Here is a 14,283-nt window from a genome sequence, read left to right as displayed (position 1 = left end):
CCTGCATGCCCCTCCCCAGGTGCAAATCAGCTCCCTGTCCATCTAATACTGGCTTCCTGTGGCCCACCCACTAAACTGGCTGTTGAGGGTACAAGAGCTGTCTCCTCTGCAGCTCCCCCAGCTTCTGGCACTAGGACAGAGAGGGTCATTTGGCCGCTCTGGGAGCCTGTCAGCCAAGGAGCGAGTTGTTGGGGTGCTTTCTCTTGTGCGTGGCTGGACACCAGGCCACTGAGCCAGCGGGAACTGGGGACCAGGAATCCAAATCCCTGTAGCATCCGGACCCATAAAGCCCAGGGCGTTTTAGGTTGTTAGAGCAGCAGCAGTAGGCTGTGCTGTGGTGCGCGCGTGCTCTGCCCGGGGCCGGTGGAGAACTAAGCGTCTCTCCAGAGTCCTCGTGGCTTTGTTGTTTCTCGCTCTTGTGATTTTTGGAACCTTTGGGGCTAGTTGGCGCTGCCGATTCTCGGTGTCGGATGAGCCCATTATTTCGGAGCCCTGCTGACTGCTGGGGAAGCCTCCGAGCCCCTTGAATTAGGTTTCTTTGAACAGGAAACGGCATCGGCCACGGAGGCAGCTGTGGAGCTGGGCTGGGTTTTGGGAAGTTGTTGTCGTAGGCTTTTAAAAAACAGCCATTAAGTGTTAAAGGAAAAGCCCCCTATAGCAGCGAGGCTGTGCTGGCCCCAGCATCAGCTCCTCTGGAGCAGAGCCACTGAGCAGAATGTAGCAAGAGGGCTTGATTTCCAGCAACATACGCCAGAGCCGTGCGTCTGCGCTACACATGCAGATGCCAGAATCAGGCAGGCAGTGGCCACGGTCGTGCCTGTAAACTTCCGTTTATGCCTCTGCCTGGCTCTTGGCATGCAGTTGGATGTGCAGCTGTGGTGACTGCCCAGTGTGCATTGTGCTCCCAGCCTGGGTTTTCCCAGAGCCCCCAGCTTTCAGCGGGAGCTAGGTTAGACAAGTGCTGAGCACTCCTGCCAATTCTGCCTGGAAGCTAGGAACCAGGCAGGAAACCTCCACCCGATCAGTCTGATCTAGAGTGAGCCTGGGCGAATGCACGTCCCCACTCAGCTGGAACTTGCATAGGGACCTGAAAATGGTGCGATTGAACATGGTACTAGAAAATGATACCCATTAACTTCCCGCATGCTGGGGATGAATTGATGAGAGTGTTGACAGCCTCCGCACTCCAGTGCATTCAAATGGCAAACTTCTCTGGCACACGCTGTACCATCATCTGTTGGCTTCCTGTGTGGTTCTCACTGCATTTACACAGACCATTCAGTGGCGTTTCTCTCCTGGGTGATTTGCCGTGCTGGGCTGTGTGCTACCTTGCATGTTGCTTGGCCTGTATGAGGCCTGTGTTGAAGGAAATAGCTTTGTCAATGGCATCCATTGTTACAAGATTGCTCCCTTGTGAGCTGTGTCTGGCTGGAAAGTGTCTGGTTGCTGCAATCCTGCTCAGCGGGTAGCCGGGCATCTGAGAACTGCTGGGCTACTCTGCTTTCAAGTTTGGCTTTTTTAGTCTGGTGTGAGCAGCTGTCACAGCCCTGTGCTCCTGGGGTCCCTGTGCCACGCATGGGCTAGTCGGCTCAGGAGAGGTCCCATCACGAATATGTGAGACATGTTTAACAAACCCAGGGGCCCTCTGGGTCCATTATGTCCGTGAGCGTATAATGCTGCCTTTCGGAGCTGGTCGTGTTTCTCCTGCTTTGTGCTGCTCTGAATGATGGCCCAGGGGACAGGGCCAGGGAGGGTCTGGCCTAGTCACTGGAGAGTAGTAATTGTGTGTTGTATCCATAGGCCTCAGCCCAGATGATGATGATGATGAGCTTGGTATTGTGGCCCCAGCCCCTTTACACAGGCACTTGACAAACCTGTCTATAGTGCCATTCTTCTCTCCTGCATTACCCCAGTGACTGTGACCTCCAGTTCTTCTTCGAGTGATTGCTCATGTGTATTCCACAATAGGTGTACATGCTCGCCACGTGCACCGGTGCCAGAAGTTTTTCCCCTAGCAATACCCTTAGGGGAGAGCGCCCCCCCCCCCACGGCGCCTGCCCAGCGCGGTATAAGGGGGGCTGCACTCTCCCCATCCTCCGTTCCTTCTTGCCGCCAGTGAAGGGGCGTTGGAACTGCTGAGCTCCAGGGAAGGAGGAGGATCCTGGGAACTAGAGGCCAGTCAGCCTCACCTCAGACCCTAGAAAAATCATGGAGCAGGTCCTCAAGGAATCAATTCTGAAGCACTTAGAGGAGAGGAAAGTGATCAGGAACAGTCAGCATGGATTCACCAAGGGCAAGTCATGCCTGACTAAACTAATTGCCTTCTATGACGAGATAACTGGCTCTGTGGATGAGGGGAAAGCAATGGATGTGTTGTTCCTTGACTTTAGCAAAGCTTTTGACACTGTCTCCCACAGTATTCTTGCCAGCAAGTTAAAGAAGTATGGATTGGATGAATGGACTATAAGGTGGATAGAAAGCTGGCTAGATTGTCGGGCTCAACAGGTAGTGATCAATGGCTCCATGTCTAGTTGGCAGCTGGTATCAAGTGGAGTGCCCCAAGGGTTGGTCCTGGAGCCGGTTTTGTTCAATATCTTCATTAACGATCTGGAGGATGGTGTGGATTGCACTCTCAGCAAGTTTGCAGATGACTCTAAACTGGGAGGAGAGGTAGATACTCTGGAGGGTAGGGATAGGATACAGAGGGCCCTAGACAAATTAGAGGATTGAGCCAAAAGAAATCTGATGAGCTTCAACAAGGACAACAAGGAAGAATCCCATGCACCGCTACAAACTCCGGACCGAATGGCTCAGCAGCAGTTCTGCAGAAAAGGACCTAGGGGTTATAGTGGACGAGAAGCTGGATATGAGTCAACAGCGTGCCCTTGTTGCCAAGAAGGCCAATGGCATTTTGGGATGTATAAGTAGGGGCATTGCCAGCAGATTGAGGGACGTGATCGTTCCCCTCTATTCGACATTGGTGAGGCCTCATCTGGAGTACTGTGTCCAGTTTTGGGCCCCACACTACAAGAAGAATGTGGAAAAATTGAAAACGCCCAGTGGAGGGCAACAAAAATTATTAGGGGACTGGAACACATGACTTAGGAGGAGAGGCTGAGGGAACCGGGATTGTTTAGTCTACGGAAAAGAAGAATGAGGGGGGATTTGATAGCTGCTTTCAACTACCTGAAAGGGGGTTCCAAAGAGGATGGCTCTAGACTGTTCTCAGTGGTAGCAGATGACAGAACAAGCAGTAATGGTCTCAAGTTGCAGTGGGGGAGATTTAGGTTGGATATTAGGAAAAACTTTGACACTAGGAGGGTGGTGAAACACTGGAATGCTTTACTTAGGGAGGTGGTGGAATCTCCTTCCTTAGAAGTTTTTACGGTCATGCTTGACAAAGCCCTGGCTGGGATGATTTAGTTGTGGATTGGTCCTGCTTTGAGCAGGGGGTTGGACTAGATGACCTCCTGAGGTCCCTTCCAACCCTGATATTCTATGATTCTATGATTTGCTGCAGCTCATCCCCAGAACTCTTCGTTTGTTCAGTAGTACCTGTAGGTAGTTAGCTAGCTAATTCAGTTAGTTTAGTTAGTCATTGAGCCCAGGCCGGGGCATGCCCCGTGCCCCAGGCTTTAAGTCATGCGGCTCTTGTAGGCACTCTATGCTGAGGAGTGACCCGCATGCAGATTGTCTGTGCTGCTTGGGAGAAAGGTGCAAAATCTGCAAGTCTTTCAAGCCCCGGACCAAAAAAGAAAGGGACATTAGGCTCCGGGCCATCCTGATGGAGTCAGCGCTGGCCCCGACCCCCGCACACCACTCAATCGGTACCCGGCACCGCAGCGTCCGGTACCATCATGCAGACAGCACCTCTCCCTGTCCACGGGGCACGCCAAGAGGACCGGAAAGACTCCCTCTTCGCAACAGCACCGAGGGAAGTCTGGGACAGAGGGTAGGCCCCATCGGGCTTTAGGCCTCCGACTCACGCCGAGCGGAGTAGCCCAGCCCCTTCGGAGCAGGCCTCTCCAGATGTCCAGATGCCATCCACACCCAAAGCCCTCCAGGCAGCCAGGGACGTCATGTCCATGCTGGTGCATGGAGTTCCACTGATGTTGGCCGCACGCTCCAGGGGCAAGCCGTCGCTGGGATCACTGTAGTCACCACCGGCCCGGTACCGGTCTCGGTCGAGGGAACGTTCCCAACACCCCTCACTGCCCAGCGACCGTTCAGGGCTCAGTCCACTTGGATCGCCCTCAACGCTGGCCAGACTGTCCGGATGGGTGCCGTCTGACTGGGACTCCCGGCACTGCTCGTTTTTACAAAGCGAATATCGACAGGACCGTGGGGGACGTTGCCAATGGTCCTCGTCTCGCAGGAGATACCACAGTCGGTTGCGGCACGATCGTCAATGTCGTTCCTGCTCGGACTCCCGTTCCAAGTTCCCGCCAAGGCACTGTAGCCCTGGGCGTCAATCACCAGCATCTCGCTAACGCGGGTCCACCCATCAAGGCCGTTCACAGAGCAGCTGCTACCGTCGGTGCTGCTCCTCCGCGTCGAGATCACGGTCCTGTGGCCAACGTAGGTCCCGGCACCGCCGATTCTCCTGGTCCAGAGGCAGCAGCGGATCATTCGCCAGCCCGGCCTCCCCTCGCAGCCGCCTATCTACACGCCAAGCTAGCCAGCCAGCCCCGCCAGTGCCTCAGCAAGCGCAATGGCACCAAGCGTCATGGCTGGCCAGTGGGCACTGTGGCCTCCGGCACAGCCCCTGATGGGGGCTCACTCAGTGGCCGGGGCCTCAGAAGCACTGTCGGTGTCCATTTTTAGACAGCCAGAAAAAGGTCGGTGGGATCTGTGTCCTCGGTACTGTGCCCGGAGTCCGACCAGGTGGTGGATCCTCTGGTGCCAGACGACACCCAAAGCACTGCATTGGCTTCGCCCTGCGCAGAGGAGCTGATTGCGGCCCCGCCTCCCTCCGTCCCTCAGGAGGACTACTGGGCTCACCAAGACCTCCTAAAAACGGTGGCAGCAAGGCTCCACCTCCAGGCTGAGGAGATGGCGTGAGGCTTTGCAGGAGGTGGGGCGGCTCCTGGACCTAGGAGCTATAGAGGCGGTGCCCAAGGAGTTCCTGGGCAAGGGGTATTACTCCCGGTATTTCCTTATCTCGAAGGCCAAAGGGGGGCTCAGGCCCATCATGGACCTGCGAGGCCTGAACCACTACATGGTGAAACTCTAGTTCCGCATGGTTTCCCTGGCCTCCATCGTCCCCTCCCTGGATCATGGGGACTGGTACGCTGCCCTCGATCTACAGGATGCGTGCTTCCACATATCTGAGGGGCACAGACGCTTCCTCCGTTTCATGGTGGGATGGAGTCGCTACCAATTCACGGTCTTACCGTTTGGTCTGTCCACTGCCCCCAGGGTCTTTACAAAGTGTATGGCAGTGGGAGCGGCCAACCTCAGACACCAGGGGGTCCAAATATTCCCATATCTGGACGACTGGCTAGTCAAAGGCATCTCCCGGTCGCTGGTGAGGGATCATATGGTGCTCCTCGTGTCCACATGTACTGCCCTGGGCCTGTTGATAAACAGCACCAAGTCCACGTTAGTCCCGGTCCAATGCATAGAGTTTATCGGGGCGCTACTGGACACGACATCAGCCAGGGCCTCTCTCCCACCAGACAGTTTCAAGACCCTGAAAGGGCTCATCGACTCGGTCACAAGGTTCCCAGTGACAACAGCCAGGGCTTGCCTGCAACTGCTGGGTCACATGTCTGCATGCGCATATGTGGTCTGTCACGCCAGACTCAGAATGAGGCCCCTCCAGCTCTGGCTGGCCTCGCGGTTCTCCCAGGCCACAGACAGAATGGACAAAGTCCTCATCATGCTGAACTCTGTGATCACCTCCCTGCGGTAGTGGTCAGTCCCAACCAACATGCTCCAAGGGGTCCCATTCAGAGTCAGGGCCCCATCTTTGGAGCTGGTGTCCGACGCGTTGGACCTGGGTTGGGGGGTCCATGTGAGGAACTTTCAGACCCAAGGCCTGTGGTCTTTACAAGACCTACCCCTTCATATAAACTTCAAGGAACTCAGGGCGGTGTGACTGGCATGTATGGCCTTCCGCTCACACCTGGAGGGCAAGGTAGTCAGGGTCCTCATGGACAACATGGCCTCGATGTTCTATATCAACAGGCAAAGAATGTGAGGGCGGATCACTTGAGCAGGGATTTTTCCTCTCTGCACAAGTGGTCTCTACACCCAGAATTGGCTCACCAGCTCTTCCGAAGGTGGGGTACTCCCCAGGTGGACCTATTTGCGACCCAGCAGAATGGACAATGCCCCTGGCTCTGCTCCGGGGGGGCCTAGGGAGGGGCACTATCTCCGATGCCATTACCCTGTCCTGGTGAGGCCAGCTCCTCTACGCCTTCGCCCTGTTCCCTCTGATCAGCAAGGTCCTGGAGCAAATAAAGACGGACAAAGCCAGGGTCCTCCTCGTTGCCCCGGCAGCATTGGTATGGGACCCTCTCAGGGCTGGCGGTAGGTCCGCCATGGCAGTTGCCACTCCACCCGGATCTGCTCTTTCAGGACCAGGGTCGCCACCTACATCCCAACCTAGCAACGCTTCACCTCATGGTGTGGCTGCTCAGTAGCGAGGAAAGGACATGCTCGGAACGGGTTCAGCGCGTCCTTCTCGAAAGTAGACGGCCCTCCACTCGCCGCTCCTATGTGGCGAAGTGGTCTCGGTTTTCGAGGTGGGTGGCAGGCCAGGGTGTTTCCCCGACAGCTGCCCCAGTCCAGCTTATCCTTGATTACCTCCTCCACCTGAGGGCCCAGGGACTGGCACCCTTGTCAGTCAGGGTACACTTGGCGGCCATATCGGCCTTTCATCCCCCGGTGCAAGGGCACATGGTGTTTTCCCATGGTATGACCAGCCGGTTCCTTAAGGGTTTGGACCGTCTCTACCCATATTCCAAGCCCCTGGTTCCACAGTGGGACCTAAACCTGGTGCTGGCTCGTCTCACGGGGGCCCCGTTTGAACCACTGGCCACGTGTTCCTGGTCTCGGCTCTCATGGAAGGTGGCCTTCCTGGTAGCTATCTCGTCGGCCAGGCGGGTCTTGGAGCTCAGGGCCCAAAACACCGTATACGTTTTTTCATAAGGTCAAGGTCCAGCTCCCCGCGTTCCTCCCGAAGGTGGTCTCTGCCAGCCACATGGGTCAGGACATTTTTCTGCCAGTCCTATGCCCCAAGCCTCACGTGACTAGTGAGGAACGCCATCTCCACATGCTGGATGTGAGATGAGCTCTGGCTTTCTACCTCGAGCAGACCAAGCTATTCAGAAAGTCTTCACAACTGTTCATCACCTTGGCTGAGCAGGCGAAGAGTCAGCCGATTTCCACACAGCGGCTTTCTAAGCGGATCACTTTGTGCATCCGTTCCTGTTATGAGCTGGCAGGGGTTCTCCCGCCGCCTGTTGTGAGGGCAGACTTGACTTGGACGCAGGCCTTATCAGCTGCCTTCATGGCCCGTGTCCCCATCCAGGATATCTATAGGGCCGGCACATGGTCTTCAGTTCACACATTCACCTCACACTATGCAATCGTCTCCCAGGCCAGGGATGATGCTGGGTTCGGCAGGGCAGTACTCCATCCCAAGAACTTGTGAACTCCTATCCACCTCCAACAGATATAGCTTGGAATCACCTATTGTGGAATACACATAAGCAATCACTTGAAACCTTTTCTTGGGGGGAGGGAGAGCTCAGTGGTTTGAGCATTGGCCCGCTAAACCCAGGGTTGTGAGTTCAATCCTTGAGGGGGCCATTTAGGGATCTGGGGCAAAAATTGGGAATTGGTCCTGCTTCAAGCAGGGGGTTGGAATAGATGACGACCTGAGGTCCCTTGCAACCCTAATATTCTATGATTCTATGATGTTCTTCAGGATGTGTTGCTCATGTCTATTCCACATCCCATCCTCCTTCCCCTCTGTCAGAGTTGTCTGGCAAGAAGGAACTGAGGGTGGGGGAAGCACAGCCCCCCCCTTATACCGCACCATGCAGGCACTGCTCCAGGGGTCACGGGGGGGGGGGGTGCTCCCCCCTACGAGTACTGCTTGGGGAAAAACTTCCGGCACCAGTGCACATGGCAAGTACGCACACCTATTGTGGAATAGACATGAGCAACACATCTCGAAGAACACCAGTTACGGAAAAGGTAACTGTCTTTTTCCCATAGCCAAGGGCAGATCTCAAAGGGGAGAGCTCTTTACCGCTAACAGATGCTATGGTGCCCATGCAGTGAGTTCTCATGCAGCTGCTCGCTCAGAATTAGCGAATGCTGATGCCACAAGCTCAGGTGTCTGGTTGTGTTTTCATAGCTGGTACAGATATTCCTGCTTCCAGGCTGTGACCGTATGGGAAGCACTAGGGGAAAAGCCTAGACAGACAGACAGCAAGACCCCAGTTCAGCAAGGCAAAGAAGCACATGGTCAGTCCCAGAGGTCATCAGGACTCCTCCTAGGCTCAAAGTGAGGCCTGTACCGAAGGAATCTGCTCCCAAGGCTGTAGAGTATCAGGGAGCTAGTCTGTTACTTGCCTGGGTCTCTGTTTGTTCCCTTCCCAGCCCTGACAGGGAGGCCCCAGACCGCCATGGGATTGAGCAGGATTTATCTCATCTGCCAGGTGGCCGGAGCTCCCTGGAGCACACACTTGAAGGAGCCCAGGGCTCCCTCAGGGCATGTCCGTGTGGAAAAGCTTCCCCGCTGTGCTTAAATGAGTGCAGTTAGACTGGTGCAAACCCCCTTGTGGCCCCTCTGGCTCCAGGATAAAAGTAACTTTGGAGGGCTTTAGCTAAACTCCTTCCAAAGCGACACAAGCTGAACGCTCCCCCTTATCCCAGCATGAGTGTTAATGGTGGGGGGCATATGGCACGCTGGTTCAGCATTCACCGGGGGTGGGGAGGGGGCATATGGTGCGCTCATGCAGCATCCCCCAGGAGGGGGGATCCGTATGGGGCGCCGATGCAGCATCCCCCAGGAGGGGGGATCCGTATGGGGCGCCGATGCAGCATCCCCCAGGAGGGGGGATCCGTATGGGGCGCCGATGCAGCATCCCCCAGGAGGGGGGATCCGTATGGGGCGCCGATGCAGCATTCACCAGGAGGGGGGATCTGTATGGGGGCGCTGGTGCAGCTGTCACTTTACATTGCACTTTACACCTGGCTTATACCGGTATCGCTTTCCCATGTAGACGAGTGCTCATGCGTGGAGCCTGGACTGTGGCTGAGCACTGGCACAGAACGGGGTCCTGAGCTGCGTGCCCAGTGCCAGGGCATCCCAGGCTGTTCTCTGAGCAGAGCCAGGAAGGGCCTTACTGCAGAACTGGGGTTAGGCTCCTGCCACCCCTGTGACCAGTGGGGGTTGGTGGCGAGGACTCCCCCACCTGGCCAGCCCCGGGGCGGCCCCTGCTGAGTGAGGCTGCACATGTGCAGTGCTGGTTCTCTCCAATCCAGCTCCCCTTGGAGAGGAGCGTGAGACCCACAGCTGTGGGGAAGGGGAAGGGACCCCTGAGGGGAGGGACTTGGGAGCTGGGGGTGGATCCACCTGGGGGCTGCGCTTCCTGATGCTGAGCCCACAGCTGGATGTGTCAGGAGGCAGCACAGGGCGAGGCTGTATGCTGGGGAAGTGGGGAGGGCAGGGGCCCGGCAGGCTGTATCCAGCACCCGGTTCAGGGATCCAGGCGAGCGCTCCCTGCCCACCACCCACCCCCAACAGGAGGAGGCATACAAGGGGGCGGTAAGTGTGAACAGAGTGAGGAAGCATGTGGGAGAATGAGGGAGAGGGGCCAGTGAAGAAATGTGTTCTGCGGGGAGTCAACTGCACTGGGAGATCGGTTCGGTTCCCAAAGTCAGGGGAGAGTTCGTGGGTCCTTTCCTGTCTGGCTGTCTCTGGTGGGATTCAAGCACCAAGTGGTCAGTCTGATTGTTTAGGTCTGTGGCTGAAACCCCATCTCATGTGTAGACCCTTGTCCTGAGATCACCCGTATCTTCCCTGGGCGGGGGGCTCTGCTCCAGGTGTCACCATCTGAGAACCTCCCAGCTGGAGCAGGATGGAGACTCGGACAGGGCCTCAGTAGCAGTTCCTCTGTGACCCATGTGCAATCTCGGGCAAAGCCACACTCCGAGCTGTCTGGGGGAGCAGCAGTGTCTGGCTCTGGGGCTTCAGGTGTTGTCCTCCATCCCCACTGGGCATCTGAGCGCTGTGCTGGGCCAGCTGGCAGGAGTGGGGTGGTGGTAACGCAGGGGCATGGGAACAGTGCCCTCGTTCTGTCCCCGCAAGGACTCCCTTGTCAGCATTTGTCAGGGTTGAGGCCTGTGTTTAACTCATCCACCAGTGACCAGCTCTGGGCTTGGCTGCGTTCTGAGCTCCCCTCTGAGGCGCTGAGAGCAGGGTCTGGAGAGCAGCCGTGGGTTAGTGGTGTAGGGCTGAAGAGCAATTGGGTGAATGGCTGAACTGGGCTGAGAGCATAAGAGGTGGGGGAGGCTGAGACGCCAGGTAAGCTGCTCCACCAGATGCAGCCTCACCAGGATGGGCATTTCACCATGTGCCTCTCTCTGCAGATGATGTAAAGGGCCAGGCCGGCAGCCCAGCAGTGCCACCTTCCTCGCCCTCCTCCCCTGCCCAGTCCTCGGAGGATGTCCCGGACAGCCAGGGGGGCTATTCCCTGAGACCCAGGGGCCCTGCAGAGGAGCGTTCAGCAGAGGAGGAGGGAGACTCCCCTGGTGGCTCCACGGAGGAGAGCTCAGCAGAGGGGGAGGAGGAAGATGCTGAGCCCCCTCCGCAGCGGCAGAGGAAGCGGGGTCCCCAGGGAGGGACGGCTCCGCGTGTCTACCCATGCCCCACCTGCGGCCAGAAGTTCGCCAACAGCAGCAACATGCGGAAGCACCTGCGGATCCACACGCGGGAGGCACTGTACTCGTGCCATGCCTGTGGCAAGTCCTTCACCGACTCCTCCAACCTGGCCAAGCACCAGCGCGTGCACAGCGGGGGCCGGGAACGCCCCTTCAGCTGCTCCAAGTGCCCCAAGGTCTTCGCCTCGGCCCCCGATCTGCAGGAGCACCTGCGGCGCCACGAGGGCATCCGGCCCTTCCCCTGCATGGACTGCAAGCGCAGCTTTGTGTCGCAGGCAGAGCTGCTGGCGCACATCCGCAGCCACGTGGGGCAGCCCCAGACCCTGGCCCCCAAGCCCTTGCTGCGCTGCGAGGACTGCGACAAGAGCTTCGCCGGCCCCATGCTGCTGCGCCTGCACCAGCGTCGCCACAAGGCCTTCATGTGCGACGAGTGCGGCGCTGTCTTCACCCTCGAGTTCAAGCTGCTCTTCCACAAGAGCTTGCACAGGGGGCCGCAGACCTGCGCGCGCTGCGGGGTGCAGTACACGGGAGGGCACTTCTGCCGGGCCCAGCCCCGGGCCCAGCCCCAGGCCCAGGCCCAGGCCCAGCCCCAGGCCTCCCGGCCGGCACAAAACAACACCAGGAGTCCAGGGACCGCGTCACTCATGGTCAGAGTCCCTGACTCTGTCTCGACAGCAGGATCCACCCTGGCCAGGCCCTCAGCCCCACTAGCGGCCGGGCCCCCAGGCTCCGCCCTAACCAGGCCCGCAGCCCTGGCCCCACTAGCAACTGGGCCCCCAGGCTGTCCCCAGGCTGGGCCCCCAGCCCCACTAGCAACTGGGCCCCAAGGCTCTGCCCCAGCCAGGCCCCCAGCCCCAATAGCCGCCAGGCCCCCAAGCTCCATCCCAGCCAGGCCCCCAGCCCAAGTAGCAGTGAGGCCCCACAGCTCAACCTCAGTCTCAGGCCCTGGCCTCTGTCTCAGTCCCCACAGCTCAACTACACCGATGGCCCTGGCCCCTGTCTCAGTCCCCTTGACCATCCCTCCCTCAGACCCAGTCACAGGAGTGATAAGTAACAGTCTGATCCTACTGAACCCGGCAACCTTGCCTCCGGGCACCAAGATCATCCTTCAGATCCCACCCCAGATGGTCGTGCCCCCCAGGGACACAGGCACGAGAGCCGGGAGTACCCACGCACATACTCTGCAAGGACCCGTGCCCGGAAGGATGCGAGTGCTGCGCCCAGCCCCAGGTACCGTATACCGACACCAGGGCACAAGGCTTCACTGTCGGGCAGGTCGGCTCCTGCTTCCCAGCCTCCGCTGTCAGCTACTGCAGGGAGGTCGGGCCCCAGAGCAATTCTCGTGGGGCCCCATTTGTTACAAAAGCTCGGTGTGGCTTGTGCCAGCAAGATGGCTGCCCTGCCTTCCTGGCTAGGGCTGGGCCATGCCCTGTGCTGAGCATGGAAAGAGGGGATGTGCCAACCACAAAACGAGCCGATTGCCTCCCTGCCTGGGGGGGCTGGATTCATGTCACTTGGGGCCCAGGGAAAGCACTGGAAATATGGAGGATTGCCCCAAGCACATATGCCTTTCTGAGCAAGGGAGGCTCTACCGTAGCTCTCCTTGCCTAGAGTTGGGGGGAGGGCAGTGAGGGGGGCCTTTTAAGGGGGAAAGGTTTGGGGGTCAGCCCCAGAACTCCCTGCTGAAGTCATGGGGGTGCACAGATTGGGACATCAGAATTTGGCCCTCACCTCCATCGGGGACCCCCTTTCCATCGGGTTCAGGGGCTGAATCCTCTGTCTAACTCCTCTCCCCTGCCAGAGCATGCTTCCTCCTTGGGGGCTGGGCCCTCACTGCCCATTCAGAGGGGCTGTTATTTGGACCAGGAAGGGTCATCCACCCGCCACCTCCCTGACCTGTCTCCTCTTTGCTTTGCAGCCAAAGCTCAGGGGCCAGCAGGAGGACAGCACGGTGAGCTCACCAGCAGCAGGACGGCAGCAGAGAAGGGGAACGAGGCACAGCCCCTGCCAGTGGGAGCCCCATCCCAGCCCCTGCAGCCCCCCCCACCATCAGCCCCTCTGCAGACCCCCCCTCCCTCAGGCCCACCACCCCCTTCAGTCCCTCCACAGCTGCCAGGCCCCTCCAAGGAGCTCTGGGCTGAGCAGGGAGCGTGGCACAAACCCTACAACTTCCGGCAGTCCCAGCCCCAGGTGACATACACAGAGCAGGGAGCAGGGGAGGGTAGCGACCCCGGGGGAAGCTCTGGGGAGGACTGGGCAGGGGAGAGCGGGGACGAAGAGGACGAGGAGCTGGAGCCTGTCCCCCAGGGGAAGAGGCGAGGCCGCCCCCCCATGAAGCAAGGCCAAGGCCAGCCCCCCAAGAAGCGGAGGCGAGGCCGGCCCCCCCTGGGCCCCTACATCTGTGGGGTCTGTGCCAAGCGCTTTGCGTACCAGAGGTCACTGAAACAGCACATGCGGCTCCGCAGGCACCATCCCTCCTGCCACCAGTGCCATGCCACCTTCAGCGATCTCCCCAGGCTGCAGCTCCATCTGCTCAGCCACCGGGGGGAGGGCATGGCATGAGCGGGCATGGGTGAGGCTCAGAGCACACCACTGCTGTGCCTACCCCCCAACCCCTGTGGGGGCCCTCAGTGCAAACACCCCCTTGCTCTGCTCCTGCTGCCCCACCCCATTGCAGAGCAGGCAGTTGTGTTGGGGTGTTTGGACTGAGCTGTCTGACCATCCTGGGAGAAACTACACCCAGACGTCTCTTCTCTGGCCTGGCCTTCCACGCGCCACTCTGCCCTGGCACCCATGGCGTCCTCAGGTCCTCCACCCCTTGGATTCCCCTGTGTCACAGGGGGCAGGGCAGGGCCTCTTCTCACCTGAAATGCTGCTGCCCTCTCAGTTACTCCACCGCATAAAAAGCTGCCCTGAGGCTCGCTGGGGGCTGCGAGTGCTTTGTGTGTTAGGGGTGGGGACCAGTGACTTGTTTTTTCATGTCCCCCACTGCATGGCCAAGCTTGGACACAAGAGTGGAAAGGCCCCTGCCCTGCCCCTCTGCCTTAAGGGGTCAAGTGGAGCAAGACACACACGACTGATTTTATTTTTTATTATTAAAAAAAAATGTTTTTAAGCAAATTGTTGTATTTGTGAGTCCCCTGCCTGCTCAGCAGACCACGGCCAGCCTTTCAGGTGGCTGCTGGATTCAGGTGCCTTGGGTTTGGGGAGCCCGGCAGAGCCCTGGTCTTCCCAAGCTGCTGAGAACCTGCCCCAGTCAGCACAAGGTCTCCAGCTGGGCTCCCCCAACCAGTGGCTGCCTGTGTGAATTGATCCTTGTGTGGGGGCTCCTGGTTCCTGCAGGGCCCTGTGCCCTGCTGCTCACATTGCAAAGCCCCTGCC

General features: G+C 58.5%; 1 protein-coding gene across 1 annotated transcript in view; it reads left to right on the top strand.

Annotated features, from left to right (window-relative positions):
* LOC311512279 (uncharacterized protein) overlaps nucleotides 1-13,973 on the top strand; it is a 52,214-nt gene extending 38,241 nt beyond the window's left edge. Inside the window, exons 7-8 of the mRNA XM_084613414.1 lie at nucleotides 10,612-12,132; nucleotides 12,821-13,973. Of these exons, the coding sequence (XP_084469540.1) occupies nucleotides 10,612-12,132; nucleotides 12,821-13,464 (2,165 nt within the window). The 3' untranslated portion in view covers nucleotides 13,465-13,973. The remainder of the gene's footprint in view (nucleotides 1-10,611; nucleotides 12,133-12,820) is intronic.
* The last annotated feature ends 310 nt before the right edge of the window (nucleotides 13,974-14,283 follow it).

This window comes from Lepidochelys olivacea, assembly GCF_965140295.1.
Source record: "Lepidochelys olivacea isolate rLepOli2 genome assembly, chromosome: 24".
Taxonomy (NCBI): Eukaryota; Metazoa; Chordata; order Testudines; family Cheloniidae; genus Lepidochelys; species Lepidochelys olivacea.
This window is presented reverse-complemented; position numbering and strand designations above follow the sequence as displayed.